We start from the raw sequence: 20,413 nt of genomic DNA, 5'->3' as shown, positions 1-20,413 counted from the left end.
TAATATAGTCACTTATTATCTTCAAGTATTATGTGCCATACATAATTGTATGTTATAGTTTTATACACCTCTCTGTATGGTAGGTTTGTTTGCACCACCACTGCAAATCCATGAGTACTGTGTGGAACTGTGATGTTAGGCTACTACATCACTGCGTGACAAGAATGTTCAACTCCTTTTTTATTTTCTGGGACCATTATTCAATATGCAGTTCATCATTTACTGAAATTATAGGTTTTATTTTTTCTTTTGTCCCCTAAATCAGCAATTTTTAAAAAAAATTTTTGAAGATTTTATTTATTTATCTTTAGAGGGGAAGGGAAGGAGAGAAGGAAAGAAACATCAATGTGTGGTTGCCTCTCTTGATTCCCCAGTTGGGAACTGGCCTGCAACCCAGGCATGTGCCCTGAATGGGAATTGAACCGCAATTGTGTGGTTCGCAGGCCCGTGCTCAATCCACTGAGCTATGCCAGCCAGGGCTTAAATCAGCAATTTAATTGGTGTGCCACACAAACTGTTATACCAGAATAATTTTTAAAACATGCAATACTAGACTATTTATTCAGAGGCATGACCTGTTTTCACTTATATTGTCCAATGAGATAATAATAATGAGCAAAACAATAGCTATCTAGTTTGAATAAATCAAAATTATTCTATACCTTTCTCAGATCAGCAAAAATATATTTTTGATGTGCCACACAATTATTAATTAGTTTTTTGATGATGTGAGATGAAAAAGGCTAAAATCACTGTTCTAAATGATTAATATTCTTAATAGTTCTTTACTGTTTGAGAACAAACTACTCAAAAACTTAATAGCTTAAAACAAAGACAATTTATTTATCTCGTTATTCTGTTTGTGTGTGTGTGATTTACTTCTCTGCTGGACTCACAAGTACTTGCAGCCGGTTGCCAAGTAGCCGGGGCACCCTCACCAGGGAGTTAGCTGGGGGCATAGCTAACAGGACAGGCGTCTGTCGTCACATGGGAAGAAGCTCGGGTTTCTCTATATGGCGCTCATCACAGGGGTTATCAGAAAGAGTAGAAATACATGGTTTCTTGTCTTAGAATTGTCACTTGCACAGCCTCACTTGTAACATGTTTTTCATTAAAGTGCATCAGAGGCCAGGATAAACTCAAGGTCTGGGGAAAAAAAATTCTACCTCTTGATGGAAGAATCTGGAAAAAACTGTGGTTATTTTTGCAATGATCAAAATAATATAGTTAGAATAGAATAGAATAGTGTATAAATACACTTTTATTTCTAATAAGTAGTATACAGACACACACACAAAGCAGATTTATAGATAATAACAATTATTTCAATATTCCTCCCAAGTCCTACTGATAGCAAGCCCACTACTATCAGTGTCATTCATTGTTATTTTCACCGTATTTGTGCCTTTACTCAATGTGTATTTTATAGCAATAATAATTTCAAGTATGTATAAAAGTTATCTTTCCCATTTACAGTTGAAGACAAAGGGACTTTGACAAATGTCCCTGTCATTTTTACTGTAAATCAGCAAGAAGAAACCAATTATATTTTAATCAATAACTGTTCAACAGACTTCCAAATCCTTTTGATTCTAAGAAGCCTTTTTATTTTGGACATCACTAGGCAATTATATCAGTTAATATGAACCTGAAATATTTTATAGATTATAATTAAGAAAATTTAAACTAGATTGCCACATATTTTCTCCCTCTAGTTTCATCTGCATTTACATTTTGATGATATAGAATTTCTGCATTTAAGAAAATATTACTTTTACATAAAAATAAGAATAAATTAATTTGAAGTATGCACATATAAATGTAGTTTCTTTTTTGACCATGAAGCCTAATAATTAATCAATGGTAGTAAACTAATAAGACCCAGTCATTTGTTAATTGGTTTCTTCACACTGCAGTTAATTTTCATATAATACCTGTGACTATTTGGGAAAAGTGATTCATTTGATTACTAATATTTTTAACATATTTTTGTAATTATCTTTTAGATTCCATAGAGCCAATATTATTTTATTTAAAATGGCCCTTTACTGTTTATACAGAATTTATTTCATATGGCTTAGTCTGCCTTATTAATTTCAGTAATATCATGGAACATGTACATTTTTCTGAGTAAAAGCATTATTTTATACATTTCACAAACTTGCAATAGGAAAGCATAATAAAAATAATTTGAGAAGTACTTATAAATGTTAACTCCACTAGGATTTACTTTATTCTTAAAAATATGCTCTTAATTCTATGGTCTTTATTACATCATCCAGCCCTACAGTATTCTAATTTAGGTTGTAAACATATATTCTAAGAATATTCCACAAAGATAATTTATAGTGACATATTTCATGTTCTCAAAATCTGAATTAGTTTCTAATTTATAAAACATACCTCTTTTTTATATTGTGTTAGAATTTCAAACACTAATATTTATTATAAATTTTTGAAGTATTTAAAATAGGTCATTATTTCATATATATTTATATTTATTATAAAATCATTAATGTCTGAGCTATATCCTTAAATAAAATTTACAAATAATTTATCGTGAACAGAAGTATTTATATAAAAATGAATTATTTAGATTAATATATTTTTAACATGTATGGTGAATATCTTCAAAAAATAAATTTATATACTAATGCTATTATTTTCTTTTTGAACTGAAAAGACAATAACCAAATGTCATTGCTATATGTATTAAAAAGTTGTTATAGAGAAATTTAAAATAAATGTGTGTTTATATGTATGTATAGTTATGAATAAATCAATTGATTTTAAATAATTCATTGTGGTATATAAACACAATTGAGATTGTTTATTTTTTAATTTATTAAACAGTAAACAAAGTCTAGTTAAGCTAAAAATACATCTATTAATACTAAGTTTTTCAAATTTATACTGTGTGTTCTTTTTATTCATAACAGAAACTCTTGATACTCTGTAAAATTCCATACATATTCTGAATTTGTACAATTATTCATATAGATGGCTTATTTTATAATTTAGTTATAATCTGAAGATAATAAACTAGTAACATAATATTTGATTACTTAGAAAACTTTCTACTATTTTGAATAATATACAGGCAAACACATATTCCATTTACTAATCTAAAACATTGTAATGGAAATTCTCAGAAGTACTTTTCCCACTTTCCTGAATTAAACCATATTAAAATATTATTCTCTAGGCTAGTTTCGTTATCTTTCTTTTGTTTGCAAAGTAAGAGAGAGCTCTTGCCAGTTAGAAGCTCTGCAATGGCTATTTTGTGATTTTGGTTTATTTTCCCAGCTCTAGAGCTAATTATTTCTATTCAGTTTATTGTGTATTTTGTTCCTGTCTGTGTCTTCCTTGGTCAACACAGTTCTTCACAACGTTTACTGACAAATTTCATAATGCATATTTCAATGTCTTAGTCAAATGAACTTCAAGTCATTCTTGTTTTTCATTACTAATTAATTTTCATTTATCTAAATTGGATAAACAGTATTCTGAAGATATTCTCTTCATTTCAAGGAGTTCCTGAAAAGTGACTAAGTTTTAAAAGTAACAATGATATATTTTATTTTTGTATACGTGAAACATTGCAGGAACTTTGAATGGGGCAAATTCACTCAGAATCTAGATTGTGAAAATATTTTTTCTTAATCCAGCAACTTAAATGTTAAATAAAGTAATGATAATGACATAATTCAACCATTAGCTCTGAAAATTTAGAAGTAAAGTTTTGCTTCAACTTTTTAAAAAACATAGTTTACTTGTCTACTTAACATTTTAAGAATAATTTTGTCTGACAAGAAGAATGTTAGTAAGAATTTCAGGATTTCAAATGTGAGGATATGTATTTCTCCCATCTGCGCAATTAATTGAAATATTTCTGATAAAACTACTGAGGCGTCGAGTTAGTAATCATAATTAGTAATCATATGAAGTTAGTAATCAAGTTAGTAATCATACTCTATTATCTTTTCCTCATTTTGTGCTCTGAATACAACTAAAGGCCTGAAAAGTTGATTAAGCACATGCAGCTACCTAATTCAGCAATATTGTCTAACAGAGGTGTCCAAGCTTTTGGCATCCGGGCACCACACTGGAAGAATTGCCTTGGGTCATACATTAAATACATTGCAACAAATAACCACAAAAAGTCTCATCAAGTTTTAAGTAAATTTATGATTTTGTGTTGGGCCATATTCGAAACCATTGTGGTCTGTATATTGCCCATGGGTCATAGGTCAGATACCACTGGGAAATATTTAATTTTTTTCTTTTTATATTTGTCTAAAATTGCTCCAGACGGGGTAGCCTTCATAGATTTATTCAATTCCCAACCAGGGCACCTACAAGAAGCAATTGATGTTTCTCACATCTGTTTCTCTCCATTTTCTCCATTCCTTCTCCATCTCTAAAAATAAATAAGTGAAATCTTTAAAAAATAGTACTGTAATGGCTTGAGGTGCTTTGACAGAACATTTATCCTCAGGAATTTTCCAATTTAAGTGAAAAAACACATTTTTGTTCAATTTATTTTAATATTTCAAATAGTCAAAACACCATGCACTTAAAGAACCCAAATAATATATGTAACATGGATTTTGGTGAACTAACAGCAATTTTGGATGGAAGCTTTAGTAACTAACAAGGGGTCTTAGATCGTTTTTTTCTGGTGATATTTTAAATAAATATTTCCCTTTTAGTCCATATAAAGTAATTTTGTATCTCAAGGCTACCCTGCTATATAAATGGTGGGGGAAAAGTAAGTTTATAGCTGTGAGTACACAGAACACAAAGTTCATTCTTGTTATTTATTAATGATTGCATTATTTTTCATATGGACAACTGCAAATCTATTTTTGCCTTATCTTCTATACACTTTATTTTCTATTTGTCATGTGCACTTACTCATCTTTTAATTGATAATTTAATTTATGTGAAAACCAGAAATTGAATATTAATAGCAGAGAAAATGCAAATTTTAATTTAGAGATATAGATTAGGATGAACTCATAATAACACCATTGTTGTTATATTTAAATTAAAATATTGGAAAAAGTGTATAGAATTATGGTGTCAAATTTTTAAAGCAAAAATGACTAAAAAGCTAAACAAAATAAGCAGACTATTTTGAAATAACTTTATATTTCAAAAATGCTATATTATCTTTTCCTATTAAAAACGTACGATTAATGGATAAACACTTTTTCCTTATAACTTTATTTTCTTTTTTTACAGGTGACGCAAACATCTACTATTCATGATGTTAAACAAAAATTTCACAAAGCATGTAAGTTTTATAACTACTTAAGAATTTATATTAGAATTTATACTGCAGTCTTATTTTTATGGATTCAGAATTATCTATAAAGATGAGTACAATGTTATGAGAGAAAGAGTATGTGGACAGAGTATTTTAACATGTAGTTCAGAAATAATATGGTAAATACCTCTGGATCATGAACATTTTGTATCTTATTCTGTAACTGGTGCTTTAATCCTCATTATCCCTTTGTTTTTTCACAAAACTGTTTTCTAGTTCATATCGGAGCAGTTTTCATTCTAACAGAAAACTTCCTATATATACAAACATTAATAAATACAAAGTATTTTTCCATTTAAGCAAAATATTAAGCAGAAATTTTACTCCATGTATTTATACCTGTCACATTGGTTCCACATTGGAATACTTTATACAATATATTAGATTGTATTATTTAACTATATTAATAGTTAATACATCCTATTAATGGATCTCCTGTAATTATTTATTTAGAAATATTGCTATGAAGTTAGTATACGTTTGATTTTTATTTTGACAACATTTTAACAAGGTTTACTCATAAACACTGAAGATGTCTATAAGTGCTAGGGAACATTTTTTAAATGATTTTTAGAGCAATGCTAAAAGTTCATAGCAAAACTGGCAGAAAATACACAGAATTTTGATTTATTGCCTCTCCTCACACATGCATGGCCTCCCCCACCATTAACATCCCACATCAGGGGAGTGTAGTTTTGACAACTCAGTAAAGATCTGTCATGGGTCAATTCTCTATTTTTAGCAACCAAATTCTTCATGTACTTATGCCAATATATTGTACATTATTGAAAAAAATTAAAATCCTATATTTATGCCTTATCCCATAATGCATGTAAACCATGTTACCATAATTATTTCCACAAGTATTTCCTATTTACATTATAAATGTTTTTGATTTATTCCTTCCTTTGCATAAATATGGTTCTCATTAAAGTAGTAATGAGTGCCATCTTTGGAAACACTTGGATCAATTTTATCTAATAATATGGTTTCAGTAAATTTTGAATGTAGTATTAAGTGAGAGAATATTTGGAAATATTTTTTACTATAAAGTAAAAAAGGGAAAACACATTTTTATTTAAACCGATATGACAATTTAAGAAGCACATCATTTCTGTATTTATCCTAAAATGAGGAAATGAATAACAGCCTAATGTATTTGTAGAAATAACTGCCTTGTGTGATTCTATGCGTACTTTCTGATAGCTTGTCTGTATGGATAGACAGACAAGCATAACAATCACATGGCACCTTAAAATTGTAGAGCCAGAATTTTTGGATTTATGTAGTACCAAGCTTATTTCTAAGTAGGCAAATGAAGTTAGACAGTTTGCAGAAAATCCAAGAAATGTCCAGTTTCAGAAATAGAAAACTGAATATGACAGTAATATGGTTAGTTTTATAGCTGATTATATCAATTCTTAGGGATATCTTGACAACTATTAATTTACTTTTCTCAAAGATTCAAAGTTTGAATCTTTAACACTTGCATAAATTTTAGCTTTTCTTTTTTACTTTTCCAAAAGTACTTTTACCTTGAAAGTATATCCATCACTTGTAGAAAAATAATATTCATGAAACTTTGCATTTGTTGTACTAAATTTAAAAAAGTTATCGATCTTCGGGTTTTAGAAAATGAAGACACAAAAACATGTTTTGCTTGTACTACATCACAGAGAAGTATCTTAAACATAATTAAATTGGATATTATGTTTAATATATTTGCCAAATCATAAAAAGAAACCAAGAAACTTTAACACTAACAATATATGATGGTATGTACAATGGTTAAAAGAAAGTTAAGTGCTAACTGCCTTTATATTTTCCCTCTTAGCATGTATAAGAGCATGTAACATTGTGTTCTTTTTTCAAATTTATAAATAAATTCAACCAGGAATACTCACTTATGTATAGATATGTATATATAGTACAGGTACAATAGTTATAACTACATAACTACAATTGCTAGCTTTCTACAGACTATTTTCTGATGCCAATTTATTTTTTTATTATGACATTTCAGATGCTGTTTTTTTCAGGCCCTGGAGTTATGATACAAATTATTAACCTTGTAAGGAAAAAAGTAACTTATCAGAAGACTAGTTTCCTAAGGGAAGAATGCCCCTTATGTGTCTTTTATTTCTAGTCTTTGTTCTCTAGATTTTCTCACTGATCTTGATTTCTTGTCTGCTTACTATTTCTCTGACTTCTGTCAGCTTCACATTTTTCTTAGTTTTATTTTGGAACTTTTTAATCATGATTTTTCTTGTCGTATAAAGTGACTATCTTATGCTCTTTTAAGGTTCATAATTTTTCATGCCTGCTTTGTTACAAGTCTTTTTTTTAGATTATCCTGGTGACACCAGCAATCAGACTGGTAAGAAAATAGGGGAGGAAAATGCAATTACAGTGTTAGCTTTTAAGGCAAAAGAGAGAGAACAATAATTTTCATCAAGAGACACCTATTACGCTATAAATTTTATATATACACACATACACAAACCCAATGAAACATGTTACATTCAACTGTTTCTCCTCTTTTCACTTTAGCTACCAAAAATTGGTGAAATGCCCTCAACTGCAAATTCTTCGCCAGTTTTCTTTACCTCCATCCATTTGCAACACTTCAAATTATTATTCTTGCTTATCCCTTGAAGTCTTTCCTGCACATCTCTAGTGATTTTCACACTCAATTATGCATATATAATCCCTCTAGTCACTCCCATCTTTTCACGCAGCCTGCATATAGAAATTATTGCTTGCCAAAACCAAGATGAAAAACAGGGATTTATACAAGTGCAGGGGACACTTGGACTAAAGGAATGTAAAAAAAATTCTAAGATTTCAACAGAGCTTAAAAAAAAATCCCCATGTATTTATTCAATTACCTGTCTAGGCTGAGTAGCATTACCCCATTTCATGTTATTCAACTAAAAATAATATTTTCAAAATTCCAAACAATGTTTACATGTTCTTAAAAATAAAAATGTCTTAATTTCCTGTTTCAGTAACTTTTGAGTTTAAAAGCCTATGTCAGTCATTTCCAAGCTGTACTTAAATAATGTAAAAAAGTCAAAAGCAAAATATTTAATTTAAAATGAGTGTTTTAGATAGAAATTCTACAGGATCATTCTGAGGTTCACTAAATGTTTATCAAATGAAATCTAAATATATATTTTAATTAAATTTACTGAGGTGGCATTGGTTAATAAGACTATGTAGGTTTCACCCTGGCTAATATAGCTCAGTGGTTTGAGCACAGGCCTGCAAATCAAAAGGTCACAGTTTCAATTCCTAGTCAGGGCACATGCCTGGGTTGTGTGCCAGGTCCCTGGTGGAGGGCTCATGAGAGGCAACCACACGCTGATGTTTCTCTTCCTCTCTTTCTCTTTCCCTTCCTCTCTCTCTAAAAAAAAATAAATGGAATATCTAAAAAAGATTGTGTAGATTTCAAGTTTACAATTCTATGATGCACCAACTGTATATTGCATTGTGTGTGCATCTCTCAAAATCAAATTGTCCTCAATTGCCATGTATTTGGGCACCGTTACCCCTTACTACTCTCCACTCTCTTTTCCCCCTGGTAGCCAACTCTCATACTGTTGTGTATGAGGTTTTGTTTCTTTTTATTGTTTGCTTATTTGTTGTTTTCAGTCTTATATCCCACAAATGGGTGAAATCATATGGTTCTAGGCTTTTTTTGGTCTGAAATGTTTTGCTTAGCATGATATTTTCAGGATTCACGCATTTTGTTGCAAATGACAATATCTTATATTTCCTTATGGCTGAGTAGTATTCCATTGAATACATGTACCGCATCTTCTTTAGCCAATCATCTTCATCAATTTGTACATCTTGGTCACCATGAGTAGTACCACAATGAACATAAGGGTGAGCGTATTTTTATAAGTAAATGCTATCAAATTTATTGAGTAAATGCCCAGAAAAGGGGTTGCTGGGTTACATGGTAAATTACATTTTACATATTTTTGAGGAGCCTACGTACTGTTACATAGTAGCTGTACCAGTTTATGTTACCATCAGCAGCGAATGAGGGTTTGTTTTTCTCTACAACTTCAACAGTTGTTATTACCTGTCTTGTCGATAATAGCCATCCTAACAGTTGTGAGGTGGTAACTCATTGTAGTTTTGATTTGCATTTTCCTAATAGCTAGTGGAGTGCAGCTTCTTTTCATATATCTGTTGGCCATATGTATATCTTTTTGGGAGAAGCATCATTTCAGGTCTTCTGCCTTTTTATTTAGGTTGTTTGTGTTTTGGTGTTGAGTTCCTTATATAATGTTTTGTAACCATCCACAGCATACCACTCACCTAGTTCACTTTTAAAATTTAAGTCGACTCTTTTTCATAAAATTGCTACCAACTATAAGTTTCATGTTATTCTAGTATATTACCTCTCAATTTTCTTTTTATTTTTCTACTTACCTACCTAACTTTTTCCTATTTTCTTTGTGAGCTTTTGTATCAGGTTTTCAGATATTTCCTTCATTCTAAGACTCGGCATTACATTGAAAATTACATCTAAAATGGTAACCATGCAAGTCTCGATAAGACTTGTTTTTCTGGTACTTTTACTTCCTATTTTATCTCCTTACCATATTATTAAAGCCAGGAGATTTGCCTTATTTATGATTTAATGTTGAAACTGACTAAACCACGTGACCATCTACTATTCTAAATATCTCATTCTTAATTCAGAGCTCCCAGTTTGTGGACCTCGTTGAGATAATGCACAACCTCCAGAGTCCCACCATTCTTCTGAACTGTCACCTAGCTTAAAACTGTCATTTGTACTGTATCTAGACTGCTTACTTACTTGCTAGTTAATATCCGGTGCTTTACTATGAAAACCTTTCTCTGTTCTGGTAACATTTGTTTCTCACTTTATTCTATATTTTCAAACACACCTATATTTTTTTACCGAACAAAATTTCCAACATACAAACCACTTATAACAATGCCATCATTCCTTCACCTATTCATAACTTAGAGTACTCATCTCAAAACACATTTGTCAGCAAGCCAAGATCTTTCAAAGGTCACTGGCATTTCTTTGGTGGTGGGTAGCTAAGGTGGTGGATTATTTTTGATCATTTGTAACTTAAACCGTCAATCAACTGCATTTGACATGTCCACTACTTTTCTCTGTGTTTGGCTTCTTTTTGTTTGATTGAACCTCTTTGCCTAATTTATTCTAAGATATTATAATTCCTTTGTCTTATCTGAACCTTCATTCTCGGACTCCTTTGAGGACTTCTCATGATTCTTTGCCTCTTAAATATTATTACTTCTCAAACTCTATCTTAAACATGTTTCCTTTTTAATTCTACATTTTTTCTTTTTGTGTGTGTTCTCAATAATTTTAGTTGTTTAGAGAATATCAGCAAGGGAGAGACAAATGCCGTATGATTTCACTCATATGTGAAACTTAATGAACAAATGGGACTAACAAGCGAAACTGAGACAGACTCATAGATAGAGAGCAGGCTAGCAGACATAGGATCCAAGTAAGAGGTGGAGGGATAGATCCAGAAGGAAAAGTCCTCATGCACGTGAGCAGCAGTGTGGTGATTGGGGTGAGGGATGGAGCATAAAGGGGCTAAATAATAATACAAAAATATGATAAAATTTTAAAAAGAGAAAATATCACTAACAAATGGATGAGGTCAAAACCGTCTTCTTACCAGAACTTTCAACTGTATATTCAACAGCCAACGTGGCATCTCAATATTGCATCTTTCAGACACCTCTGAAAAAATTCATTAGATTTGATACACAAAGCTGCAGTAATAGATACATTCTGAAACTTTCAATTTTTTTCTATATTCTAAGAATTGGTGACAACTGAAATGAAGTAATTCTTGGGACAATAAATAAAGATGTGTACTGCATACTTTGTCTTACAGTGTAAAGGTTCTATTTAAAGTATTGTGATAATGAGAAACCATTTTCATCCAAGGCATTTTGTCTATATTTGAAGGTTTTGGGCTTGGGGGATGACAAATTAATATAAACTTGCCTAATCCCAGAACAAATAAAATATCTAAATTGTAAGAACACAGGTTATGTATGTGTATATATGCATGTGGCTGTGTAGCTCTGTGATTAGATAGCCACATTATAATTATATTTATTAAAATTCTTAGATAGTGTGTTGCAGTAAAATTATTTGAAAGAGGTCACTGACTATCAAGTAAATGACTACTACCAACATATTCGGATACACCATTGGTATATCTGCAATCTCACAACCACAGTTCAAGTGCTTGGAACTTTAAATCTGGATACCTATATTAGTCTCCAGTTTAATACCTTTTCTCATACGTCTCATGCATCCTATCACTACTTCCCTACTGCCTCCAGCATCAAGTTAAAGCTCCTTTTGGCATACGAAGGGAGACCCCCCAAAAAAACAGGGATTTATTTATACAAATTTGTGTATTTATTCTTTTTATTGTTTTTTAGTTACAGTTGCCCCACTTTTCCCCTGTTATTCTACTGTATTTGTTCTTACATGATCAAACTTAAGTCACCTTCAAAGTACTCCCCATTTGATGCAATACACCTATTGAGACTTTTTTCACTGCTCGATGAGTCTCTGAACTCACTGATTTTGACTGGCACTTAGGGCTTTTGCTGTTTTGTGTTTTACCTCTTCCACCTCAGTAAAATGTTTCACTTTAAGAACTTCTTTTCCTCTGGGGAAGCAAAAAAAAAGGGCCCCCAGGGATAGATCAGGGTTAATAGTGAGGGTGGGGCATTGGGGTCATGCCATTTTTGGTCAAAAACTGCTGAACACTTGGTGCAGTGGGCAGGTGTGCTTATAAATCACCAATCATGAAATGGGCAAAGGTATTGAAAGAGTCTCCAAAAAATATTCCCTGAAGCTAAACGCAGCCTCTCACAGCAACGACAGTTGGTACACTGATACTGATGGGTTCTTAGACCACTCACCTACTGGGGAAAGCCCGCCCTCTGAAAATAATTTAAGTTTTGTGAGGTTCCCCCTCTTTAGATCTTCATAATGTCCTCAGACTATATGTGTATACGTGTATTTATCCTGCTGGAAAAAAACCCAGCAACAACAACAACAACAAAATGCTCAGAAAATTGACTTAGAATGTCCTGTTGGTGACAGACTACGAGTGTTGTAAGGTACATCGGGGAGTCTTTGAAAACATGAAGAGGGGGACAATCAGTTCTAATGAGGAACTATGAAAAGCAAAATTTGGAGAAGTGCCATGGTGATGATGGATACTCTGGGAATCTTGGACAGCTAACCGTGTCTAATGTGGATGGGAATGTGCATATAACGATCAGTCCTAGGGGGGTGGGTAATTAACTGCACAGACAAATAAAAGACTTAGACCAGCGAGGATAAAGAAATAGTTTGGCTGTACTCTGAATGCTGTTCTTGATCCACATTATTCTTGTTTGTGTCTTCTAATTTACTGAATCTATTTTTAAAATTGGCTTGTTATTTTATGTCTCCTTCCTTCAGAGTTTTTATTTCTTAATTTTGAATATCTGTTTATACAGCTTTAAAATTTTCCATTTTTATAACCATGTCTTTTTTTTTTTTGCAGAAGCCTTGCTTTGCAGTTGTTGATTATACAGTGCTATAGCACTTTGTCTTTTTTGGTTGAGTACCTCATTAACAATAAACTTTCTAGCAGATGCTTTTTCTTTCCAAGGTCAGCAAAATTATACATGTTGGTTGTTGCTGGTTTGAGTGTTAATACTTTTTGTTGTTGTTGTTGTTGTTATTATTGTCAGGTATCACTTTGGAAACAGTTCTCTTATTTTTCAAATACGTAAACACTATCATACATATCATATCTTACTGGCATCCTTGATTCATTTTTAGTTTGATCACTTAATTATCTAGGCAACATTTATAAGACTGCAAAGAAGCAGTTTACAGATAATAAAATGGTTGATTTAGTTCCAGTGAAGTAAAGTAATAAAGGAATCATTTCTAACAAATAATGCAACTGATTTAACAATACTAAATCAGCAGTGAGTATTTTGGGACATCAAAACAGAGTTTCGTATAATAATACTTGCTGTTTATTTCTTATGAAAAAGAAAACTGAATTCATGCACCTGCTCTTTTGTCAGACTTTTAGGCTTTTACTGCTTGGGAACAGGGTGACAGTACTGCACTAGTACGGCAATGTGACTAAAATGATGATGCAATGTGAGCGTTTTGTCACATCATTCTGTTCCTTACTCACCATTCCTTTCCCTGGCAAACACGTCCTGACCCTTAACCTTATTTTATGTACATAAGAACTTCCTGTTGGAGCAAGTTTTTACTTGACAGGAAAGGAGGAACTTTGTACACATCTGTAGTTGCCAAAATTAGAGAACTAACTGAAAGTTATTAAGAAAAGTTTGACTTCATAAAATTATGAAATGTGATTAATAAAATTGTTCATTAAAATTATTTTATCAAAGTCTAAGATTAACCATTAAATGCATAAGGTATTCAAAATGCTTTAAATCCCAACACCTTTCTTTTTGTACACTACGGTAGTCTAGTATCTTATTTATGTTTGTATATGAAAATAAATGATCATTATCATCTTTATTATTATTTTGTATAATCAAGCATGTGGATATTCTATTGCTGGATAGAGAATTACTCACATATACACAGGGTTCTTCGCAGACCATGTTTAGTGCATCTCACCGCTTAGCCATGCCATGAGCTTGTGTTTCTCAGTGTTGATTGGTTAGGTGTCCATCTGCTGATAGAAAGAAAGGGTCGACTGTGTGCATGGTTCATTAGTCTAGCTGAGAATGTCCTTATTTTACATTTTTTAAAAAGACACTGCGTTTTGCTTATTTTTCCTATGTGAATTTCATGAATCTTAAGGAATTGAACTCAGCCATGTAGAAACTTCTATGACACTGTTTTTCTTTCTTCCACTGAACTCTTAAATAGAGCCAGCTCTGCATAGCACACTTCTCAGAGCCATTGTTTCTATTTACATTTCATCCCATCACTGCACCAGCCACACACAGCACAGGATGCAAATGATAAATATTAGTCACCATATTCTCTCTCCACGGTTCACTATAAGTATACCCGCACGTACACTGAGTAGTGTCTTTTCCTTATTTGTTCAATTACACATAACATACAATATTGTTTCCTTTCAAGAGTAAAACATAGGACTAGAAATTTATATAACTTATGAATTGATCACCCTATTAAGTCTGATACCCAATGGATACCATATATTGTTATTACAGTATCACTGCCTGTATTTACTATGCTCTACTTTATATCCTCATGACTATATTTTTAAGTAGCATTTCAACTGCTCTTAGAACTTCTTCTTAGTAGGACTGGTGATATCAAGAAAGGGTAGGAGTTAGGGGGTGAATTTTACTTAGAGTCTTAAGTGAAGAATTCAGGTTCTAGTTCACCAAGGATACCAATTATTTTTGAAAATTTCTCCAATATTTTTCTCTCTGTGTCTCTTCTCTCAGTAATAATATGACACATCGGTTTCAATTAAGTATTTAATACCATCAGTGGTCAAGAACTATCAGTAATAATTATTGTCTTACAAACTATATACCACTCCAAAGGACTTAATTTTTCTATGCTGTAGTCTGTAAGTTTTTATTATCAGCTTTACATTCCATATATACAAAGATAGAATGTCACTACCATTAAGAATAAAATAGTTTACTTGTCCATTGCCAACCCTTATCATTTGTGAATAGATATTTGAAAAGACAAGTAGCAAATTTAAATTAAAATTTATAATTTTGAGCAATATCATGTAGAAAAAATCCAATCATAACACAAATAATAATAATTAACATGCTCCTAGGTTGAAAGAAAAAAATGGCAGGTATCTGGCATATGTACTTGAATGAATATGGCTTATAATTTAGATTGTTTAAATCTAATATGACATATTTTACCATTTTCTTTAATCATTGCAAATTTCAAAAAAAATTATTTTGAGAAAGGAAATATTTAAACCCTTCAGATTTGTTTTATCTTACAGAATATAATTCAATCACTGATGCCAAGTTTTATGTAAGAGATCTATAATAAATAGTTTTAAGAAGTTTAAAAATACATTTTTTAAGATTTTATTTATTTAATTTTAGAGAGAGGGGAAGGGAAGGAGAAAGAGAGGTAGAGGAACATTAATGTGCAGTTGCCTCTTGTGCTTCTCCTACTTGGGACCTGACCTGTAACCCAGGAATGCACCTTGACTGGCAATTGAACAGGGGACCCTTTGGTTCACAGGCAGGCGCTCAGTTCACTGAGCCACACCAGCCAGGGCTAAAAATACATTTTTTTAACCCACAGAGTTCATACTTCTTAGGCATAATACAGAATAAGAAATTCATACTATTTATATGAAAACAGAATATTGAAACTGTTGAAACAAAAGTTCAAAAAACAAACTTAACCTGTGTATCTAGGATTTATTCCAATATGTTGCATTTAGAGATATGACAATCCATTTGTACTTATTTTTCTTTTCTTTTCTTTTCTTTTCTTTTCTTTTTTCTATTCTATTCTATTCTATTCTATTCCATTCCATTCCACTCCTTTCCTTTTCTTCATTTTATTTTATAAAATTCTGAGAATAAAATTGATTCCAATTTTAACTTACTAATGACTCACAACAGTTTGATAAACATTATCTTATTAAAACAAATAAATACATTTGAATTATATTCATATGTAACATATTTAGAATGTTATTGCACAGTGATATAAACCTTTCCACTTATGAAAGAAAAATCTCTAAAGTGTGGCTAAACTGGTAAAAGTTATACAAATCAAGTTCAGCATTTAAATAATTTAATATACTGGCTGATGCATTAGATCTACTACATAATAATAATTCAGCTGTGAGTCAGTTGTTCAAGTTCAATATACTCAGCAGTATAGATAATCCTCTAGACTATTCCTGCATACTAAAAATCCTTTTTTTTAACCTAAATGCTTTATTCTTTATGAATTGTCTTTTTTCTGCCATTTTTCTCACCTACTCTACTGCACTTCAACAAGTAAAGAACACTTTAGAAAGTTTATGCTTTATTCTTTTAAAAGATAATTGAACTAATAAAAGATAACTGAAACTGATCCAAAGGCTTACATAGGCAGATAACTCTCTCACTAGCACGGTGTTCAAACATCACAACATGTAAATGCCACATCTGTTTTTTAAGTAGCTTTGCAGTTGATCCATGTTGAAGTAGTTGGAAGGACATTGATTTTCCTGAAGGTGTTTAGATTCTAAGTTCTCTGACTCTCCATTTTCGTGAATGCCGCCAGTATTCACTTATGTAGTTCAAAGACATAAATATTTGCTTAGAGTGATAAAGTTAGCTTAGTACTGACTTTTCCACCATTAAAGGCTTCATAAAGCACAATTGAAAGTGATGCCTTATATGAATATCATTAGGCTGGTTAGAATATGACAACTTATGTGCATTAATCACATGTACTCATTGAACATTTGTCAAATGTAATGGATCTTATATGGTTTACATATTTTTCTAATATCCATGGTTGGAAACACTTAAAACTGTAGAAGTCTCTTTTGCATTCCTTTGCCTTGTATCTTCTTTGGAAGCTGATTTTCACTATGAGCAATAAGGTAGCTATTTTAAAATATTTTTCAACAAATAATGTCAAGATACATTGCACAGCAACAAATGGCTATGTAAAAATAATAATTGCATTAGCAAATAGAAAAACAAAAGAAAAATAATGTGCCTTTATCTGCATATTTTCTAATTAGAAAAATCAGATGTCATAGTTAAATATTTATGCCTTCTTCATTTGCTATGCTATTACTAACTTTTGTTTCTTTTTAATTTCAAATAGCTTTTAACTGGTGATTAGAACTTTTGACTTATGAGTTATTTTTATTAGAACATGTATGCATAGGTTGTCTTCTGTTAAGCAATTTTAGAGATAGTTGATTGCAATAGATTGGTAATGTTCCATTGTCATTATTTTTACTGACACTTAAAAAAGTAATGTTTCAAAACATAATAATTGCAGAATATTCCTATGACAATATTCTTTTTAAAGAGTTATCATTTCTTTGCTTAAAATTGGACTTCATAGTCAATAATTAAATTTTTATTAGAGACTTTAAAATAACATAGGGTTTATTGTAACAGAAGATAATTATAGTTTGTTAATTCTGAACCAGCATTTTTATTATGGCAGTATGTAATGAATATTGCATTTTCCCACCCAGATAGAATCTTTCAGTCATCCCTTTATTCCTAGTGGTAGTATAAGCAGAAGATACTAAAGCGATGTTTCTACTATGATAATTAAGCCCATAATATTTATGTCAATAATACATATTATACTGATGGAGTGTCTTAGTCTCAATAGAGAAAAATAACCAACTTTCACATGCTGGTAATAAATGAATTATACAGAGATCAAATACTTCAGTTTTAATAAAGTTGTTAACTTGCATGAAGTGTACATCATACATAGGTCACATACCTTAGTACATGTCCACAGATTGAATGCGGACGTGTACTGAGTCTCCAATTTAAATAACCAGTCTCCAGTTAAAAAGCAGAAAGTTTACCATCTCTAAAGCTTCTACCATCTTTCTTTCAGAATTATCTAGCACTACTTCCCAGCACCCTGCCAAGGGTAACCACTATCTCCATTTCTGACACTGGCTACTATTTTCTTCACTTCCTAAGATCTAATCTGACATTCAGTGAAAACTTCTAGATTTTAAAATGTGTTTAGTTTTAGCTGGCAATTAGAACTACTGTTGCTTAGTTTTCCAACAGTTTTCTGACTGTTAGTTTGTTAGAACTTCATACTGATGCATTAAGATTGCATATTCACTCCCTGGTCATGGCACATACAAGAAAAAACAATGAATGCATATATAAGTGGAACAATAAATGCTCTCTCTCAAAATCATTAAATATAAAAAGTATTTACATATGTTCCGACAATTAAATGTGTTTTTTTTGTCATTGAATAGGTCCTAAATGGTACCCTTCCCGAGTTGGCCTGCAGCTAGAATGTGGTAAGAACCAACTTTTGCTTATAAATCTGCTTAATTTGGAATCCCTTTTCTACCATCAATAGCTACTATTTATCATTTATTGAATGCAAAGTACTTCAGTAAATGATATAAATTTATTATTGCGTGTGATTTTTCCAACAATCCAGTGCTTTACTTTTATGGATGAATAATTTTAGTCTCAAAGAGATATGTTTTGCCATTCACTGTCAGTCATATTGGGGGTAAGATTAACTAATATATTTTTGTCTCTAACACTTTTACTAATTTACTCCCTCATCCTTCTGTCCCTTAATAGATTGTGAAAACTAGAAGTTAATTCTTTCTTTTCTCTTTTTGCTATATGAATGCAGAATAAGTGATGTAAGGAGGAATAGAGATAAATGACTTACAAAGAAGATTATTATATTCATTATTAAGCCTCAGGTTTTAAACCATACAGTACATCCAGAAAAATTATAAATAGATACACTTAAAATGAGCCCTGCTAAAAACATCATTATTGACATTGGATCAACTTGATTCTGAAATTTTAATTGTTAAATAAAAGGTGTGGGTGGAGTGTAAATTTTGGAGGGATACTTATTAAAGTCTACAATAGTCACAAGAAGCCATCTATTAAGAAATTTCAGCCTCTAAATTTCTCCATTCAATGGTAAAGAGCATATTTTTCTGGTGTTTTTAAAATATGTTTAAATATATTTTATTGATTATGCTATTACAATTGTACCATTTTCTCTCTTTTATTCCCCTCTGCTCTGTAAACCCCTCCCATCAGCATTCCCCCACCCTTAGTTCATGTCCATGGGATATACATATAGGACCCTGTGGGTCCCTCCATCTCTCCTGGTGGGCTGTGAGTTTCTCCCGCTGCCACTATTCCTACAGATTTTTACAGCCAGAGATTTTGAGGCTTTATATCACTGCACTGGAACCCTGGGTTGCACGGTCTGTCTCACTCCCCAGGTGCTCCTCCTGGTTTATCTGCATGGGATGTGGGACCAGCCCATGCTCCAGGTCCTCCAGCTGTCACCTTGCCGTGTGTCCTCTCTGCCTTGGCTGTCCATCTCTGCCCCTCCTACCGGTCTGGATGAATGTTTTTTCTTTAACTCCTTGATTTTCATATTTCCATATAATTTGATTTTTCTGACAGTTCTGGTTGTCTTTAGTTTTTAAATTTGTTGTTGTCCTTCTTTTGGTCATGTGAGAAGGGAAAGTGTATATACCTACACTTCCATGTTGGCTGGAAGTCTGGTGCTTTTTAAATATTTGGGCTATCATTTTTCAGATAAGATATTGAAGTATAAACCAATGATGATTTCCTTGTATCTAAGATGTTGTAGTTACTCTCATTCTTATCTTAGGCATTCCATTGTGTCTGAGACCTCCGTGTTGAAAACAAAGGAATTCATGGCATTCTTAGAATCACATGTTCTTGATAGTCTCAGATTCTTCCAAGTTCACATGGTCAAGAGGAATTTCCATCTAGCTAGAGTTTAAAAGAGACAAATCATTGTCTTGTTTATATTTGTCTCTGCAGGGCCTAGTATGTGCCAGACACATAAATGCTTTTTGACACATGGATCATGAAATAACATAAAATAGTGGTATTATTCTATGAACTTGACTTATATAAAAAAGACTCAAAAAATACCAGAGGCGTCAATGTCAAATGTAAGTTTAAACTGAAGAACACAATAAGTGACTGGAGAACTTCTGTTAGTTTTACCTTTGTGGTAAATGTGAATAGCTTCCCCTCACATTTGTTTATGTTGTTGAGTCTACAAGTGTGTGATCTGAATAAAATATAGCCAAGTGTCCTTGGATAGGAATGTGATGACATATTAATAAGACAGACAGTGAGAGAGAGAGAATATTAACTAAGTGAGATAAGCTGCTATTGTGCAAAAAAGGGTTTTTTTCGAGTAACTCAATTTTTTAAACCTGACTTTCTACTTACCTATCTATAGACTCTTCTTTTGTGACATGGAGCTATAAA

General features: G+C 31.9%; 1 protein-coding gene across 2 annotated transcripts in view; it reads left to right on the top strand.

The window, feature by feature from the left end:
- Positions 1-20,413, top strand: part of TECRL (trans-2,3-enoyl-CoA reductase like) — a 73,513-nt gene that overhangs the window by 12,966 nt on the left and 40,134 nt on the right. For both annotated transcript variants that reach the window (XM_053655039.1, XM_037134130.2), the window contains exons 2-3: positions 5,248-5,299; positions 18,373-18,417. In XM_053655039.1, coding sequence (XP_053511014.1) covers positions 5,248-5,299; positions 18,373-18,417 — 97 coding nt within the window. The remainder of the gene's footprint in view (positions 1-5,247; positions 5,300-18,372; positions 18,418-20,413) is intronic.

The sequence above is a fragment of the Artibeus jamaicensis genome, unplaced genomic scaffold (assembly GCF_021234435.1).
Source record: "Artibeus jamaicensis isolate MK-2021 breed Jamaican fruit bat unplaced genomic scaffold, CSHL_Jam_final contig_908, whole genome shotgun sequence".
Lineage (NCBI taxonomy): Eukaryota > Metazoa > Chordata > Mammalia > Chiroptera > Phyllostomidae > Artibeus > Artibeus jamaicensis.
This window is presented reverse-complemented; position numbering and strand designations above follow the sequence as displayed.